This window comes from Carya illinoinensis, chromosome 2 (assembly GCF_018687715.1).
Source record: "Carya illinoinensis cultivar Pawnee chromosome 2, C.illinoinensisPawnee_v1, whole genome shotgun sequence".
NCBI lineage: Eukaryota > Viridiplantae > Streptophyta > Magnoliopsida > Fagales > Juglandaceae > Carya > Carya illinoinensis.
The window spans coordinates 37297430-37302160 of NC_056753.1; the positions used below are offsets into that span (position 1 = coordinate 37297430).

General features: G+C 33.5%; 1 protein-coding gene across 1 annotated transcript; it reads left to right on the forward strand.

The window, feature by feature from the left end:
- The first annotated feature begins 1278 nt into the window (after nucleotides 1-1278).
- On the forward strand, nucleotides 1279-3756 carry LOC122301562 (40S ribosomal protein S26-1). The gene is made up of 5 exons (XM_043112967.1): nucleotides 1279-1441; nucleotides 1540-1632; nucleotides 2091-2175; nucleotides 2257-2390; nucleotides 3462-3756. The coding sequence occupies exons 1-5, from the start codon at nucleotides 1439-1441 to the stop codon at nucleotides 3534-3536; spliced, it is 390 nt and encodes a 129-aa protein (XP_042968901.1). The 5' UTR covers nucleotides 1279-1438; the 3' UTR covers nucleotides 3537-3756.
- Nucleotides 3757-4731: the final 975 nt, after the last annotated feature.

The following is a 4731-nucleotide window of genomic DNA, read 5'->3' on the forward strand; positions in this document are numbered from 1 at the left end:
ATTAATTGAATTTGTTCTACTCATCATTCCTACATCACATACTTACTAAGCAAAAAATATAACAAAAATTAAAAATTCATGTGTAGTGTGTTGCGTAAGAATAATGAGTATAATTTTTCTTATTTATTTTATTGGTCGAATATAATAGACTTTAACAATATGAACGTACATGATTTTCTTGTATCTTTAGATACATATGCATAGGTGTTGCTCTTATATATATCTCGTGTACTTGACTTTGCATTTTTTTTATTAATAAAATTCGTATTTATCAATAAAAAAATCATTAATCTTCTTTATTAATTAACCACGTTTAGAGAAAAACACAACCAACCATGTGATGGTGTTATCCCTTGTTAAATGCCAACGAAAACAAAACAATATATTTAGCCTCGTTTGTTTACAAATATTAAACAAATATGATATGAGATAAAAATAAAATATTATTAGAATATAATTTTTTAATATAATTTTTATTTTAAAATTTTAAAAAGTTCAATTGTTTATCAAGTTTTGTACGAGAGTTTGAAAAAAATATAATTATTAAATAAGATGAGATAAGATAGTTTATGTAATCAAACAATGTATTATCTCTCGTGAATTATTTGTGATTGATTGGAATGTAGTAACTGTAATTGAATAGTATATTAGTAGGGTTGATTTGATTACACAAAACTAAATTATCTTATCTCATCTAATATAATTATAATTATTTTTAAATTTCTATATAAAATATAATAAATAATTTAAATTTTTTAAATTTCAAAACAAAATTAATATTAAAAAATTATATTTTAATAATATTTTATTTAATTTAAAAAAAATATTTTATTTCATCTTATCTAAAATATGTAAGCAAACGAGGCTTTACCTCCCATAAAAAGAATAAGGAAAAAAATAATATATTACAAAAAGGAGGGGTTATACATTCGAGTTTTATTACGTATAAACAAAGTGCGTACTAATTTACGTACAAATACTAATTCTTTTATACTCAAAATTTAAATTAATATAATTTTTAATAATAGATATTAATATACAAAGAGCAATGCTACATACAGTCATAGAATAGCAAATGCCGCGCAATTATTTTAAAAAAGAGTGGAGTTCATGATTAAAAAGTTAGTTTTTTTTCATGTAGGTCCCATATTAATTCATTTTTTCCAAAATAACTGTATACCATTTGCACAACTACAACTACAAATATCATTTCTCATCTACAAATTAGTACATAATTAATACGACTAGATTTTTCGTTATCATCACTTTGTTCGCTAATCGCTAGGGTGCGTCGTGGGAGTTTCCAATATAAAGTGCATTCTCTTATCATTCTGTAGCACCAGCCAACAGCAGTCTCCAGAGCGGCGTAAAACCCTAGCAAGACAGAGCCGGAGAGTCATACGCCTCAGATCTCTTCCGCCTCTCCATCCCCACAACCATGGTCAGTTAGATCTTCGTAAATAAACCCTCCAATCTTCTTTGTTTTATTCTCCGTATTTCTTCATAATCCCTCTCCCATATTTTGTTTCCTTTCTGCAGACTTTCAAGCGCAGGAATGGAGGACGCAACAAGCACGGTCGTGGCCACGTTAAGTTTATCCGCTGCTCCAACTGCGGAAAATGCTGCCCCAAGGTATTTCTGCATAATATGTAATTGAGTCAATCTATAATAGAATTCTTCGTATGTATAAAAATCCTCTTTCAGACATTTTTATGGGTTTCAGTTGGGGAAACACGTAGTAATATATGTTTCTATGATGTGTGCGAAGCAGTGATTTAGATTGCTTATTTGTGTGACGGTGCTTGTGGATAATATTTCAAAAACAAAGATGAATTGTATAATAACGTTCCAATAAATGGGAATGTTTCACAATGATCGAGAACGTTAATTGAGACTGTTTCTGTTTATCATCATCTATGATCTTTGGGTTTTGCTTCAATCGTGCCAAGTTTACTGAATACTTATTCCATCTGTGGTTGTGTATTAGACGTGAGCTTATATAAGTGACTGAAAGTTTGAGTGTATATATGACTTAAAACTGTGTATGTTGACTTGTGATTTGGGTTTTGTGTTGTAAAAAACTAAAAAAGGACAAGGCAATCAAGAGGTTCCTTGTGAGGAACATTGTTGAGCAAGCTGCAGTTAGGGATGTCCAAGAAGCCTGCGTCTATGACCGTAATACCATTATACTCGCATCCTCCTTTCACAATTTTTTCTAGCATGTATATGGTCGCTTGAATCTACGCTTTTATGCAGAATATGTTCTTCCCAAGCTGTATGCAAAGATGCTGTATTGTGTTTCATGTGCGATTCACTCGCACGTTGTGCGGGTTCGCTCTCGCACTAATAGGAGGAACCGTGAGCCGCCACAGCGCTTCATCAGGCGTAGGGTATGCTTTTGGATAATATGCTTCAGTTTTCTGCTTGTTTATGGATGATCTTTACATTGCTGATGATGAGATTTTGATTATAAGTTGCATTTGCCTTCGATTTTATTTCATGTAATTCGAGATTTGAGAAGAAATAGACATTCTTATATTTGTTATATATCTTTTAATTGTCATACATTATGTTCTTGTACTGATTGTTATTTTCTTAAAAGTCTTTAAACTCTACTAATCTCTCCCTTCCAACAGAGATATTTAATTGAGTTCTGAAACAGTTCCTGAACATGCTGAAATTTTTCTTCAAAGATCTCTTTTTTTTTTTTTTTTTAATCGGAAGATTTTTTAAATCAAGTAAATAGGCGAAGTCCAAGTACACAAGAAGTATACATAGATGAGACCTAGTTACAAGTTAGAAGCTAGAGATGGATACAAGAAAATCATGTAAACTATAGCCCCATTGAGGACAAAGAAGCCCACAAGAACAATTTAGTATGAAAGTTCTCTAAATTCAACCAGATTAGTTCATCAAGTAGCATCTAAAGTAGGGAACACAATTGCAGAATGTCCTCTTATGTCAAGCCTGACCTCATTTTTTTATATAGCCTGTAATCTACAACCTCTTCTTCTATAGATTTTATGACATTATTGTTGAACTAAACTATTTACATTTTCTTTGATAGAAGGTTTATGGGATTTTGATAGTTGATGTTTAGCTAATGGGTTTTCTTATTAAAAAAAACTTATCTAATGGTTTTACGGTAATTTATCCTTAGGGATTCAAAACAATGGATTTGCTACTGCTTAAACTGACAGGTTTTTTATGAGGTTTTCTGATGTTTCTGCTACATTGAGTTCTAGTATAGTGATCCCCTGTGAAATGGTAACGCTTGCACTTGGACAAGATTTCTAACTTGTTTCCTCCATTTTCTTTGTACCTTCCTGGAGGTCATGAACGATTTATTTTTTGAAAACTAACCATATTGCTTATTGAACTGATTCTGGTAGATTGCTGTCTGCACTGATAATTTATATGATTTCCTAGACATAGTTCATTGCAACTTTGTGACTTTTCAGGATGATCTGCCAAGGCCTGGTCAGCCTGGTCAAGCACCTCGTCCTGCTGGAGCTGGGAATCCTGTTCGTGCATAAAATGCAAATCATTTTGCTTCGTATTTGGTCGTGTTCCTTTATGGAGTGTCTTTTAACTTTTCAGCTGTGTAGGAAGTCTTTGTGGTTTACAATACAAATGTCTTTATAACTTGATTTGATGAGAATGCAACCTGGAAATCCTTTAGTTTTGTTTTTGAAAGATGCTTAATCAATTTTGGATCTTATCAGCTTGATTTGAAATGTATCACCATTTCTTCTCTCTCCCTTCTCCTTTCCCCATATCCCAGACTGCGTTTTATAGCTTAACCAGTTGGCCCTGAGTGAAAAACTGGAAAGAATGTATGCTCTTCAAGTCAATGTTGTATCATAGGCCTCGAGAAGATGCCTATTCATTTATGTAGTTTTGTCGACGAATCTACATAGATGTCACCATATGGTTTCTGGCTTTGTTTTCACCAAATGAAATTTAGATATTTAATGATAACCCGGACATGGGATGAAGATTTAGGTTCAGGCTTTGCATTTGTTTGGCTGGAAGTGGAGACTGCAGATGTCTCTCTATGTTGCTGCTAGGCAGATCACAATTTAAGATGCTCCAGTCTCTCAGACCCCTTACCTTCAAGTCTCGTGCGAAAATTGAGATGATTGTGTTCGGGTCATACTCTTGGAACTTTAATATCATTTTCATCCATTCGTTCGCTTTTAAAAGGAGAAATGTCAAACAAGAAATTGACTTCAGATCTATGTGGAATCAACTCTCCTTCCATTGAGCATTGCAATTTTAGTTTAAAGTGCATTGAACCGAACTAGGTGCAGCTTTGATGTCCAATACGTTGAGCACTGGAATCAAACCGTGCCAAATCAACTAGCACCGCGAGACTGACTGCTTAGCGTATTGGCAACTATTGCTCATGGCAGAGTTTATGTTGATCGCATTGGGAGCAATGTGTGACCTGCTAGCTGCATCTCTCCTGCAAGGACATCTCGATATGAACATCCAGTTCTAAATGCAAGAATTGTATTTCTTTCTTTTTCTAAGCGCAAGAATTGTATTCCACTGCAAATACAAATCTGCATATGTTTCTTAGCTAAGCACACCCGAAATGCAGAGTGGCGAAGTGACTAACAATATAGAAAATTCAGTTGGAATACTGACTCTCTCTATGTGGAACTTTTGCCGTAAACTTACAGTACCTCAACCGTAAACCTTTATCGGACGGGAGGAGCTCCTCAT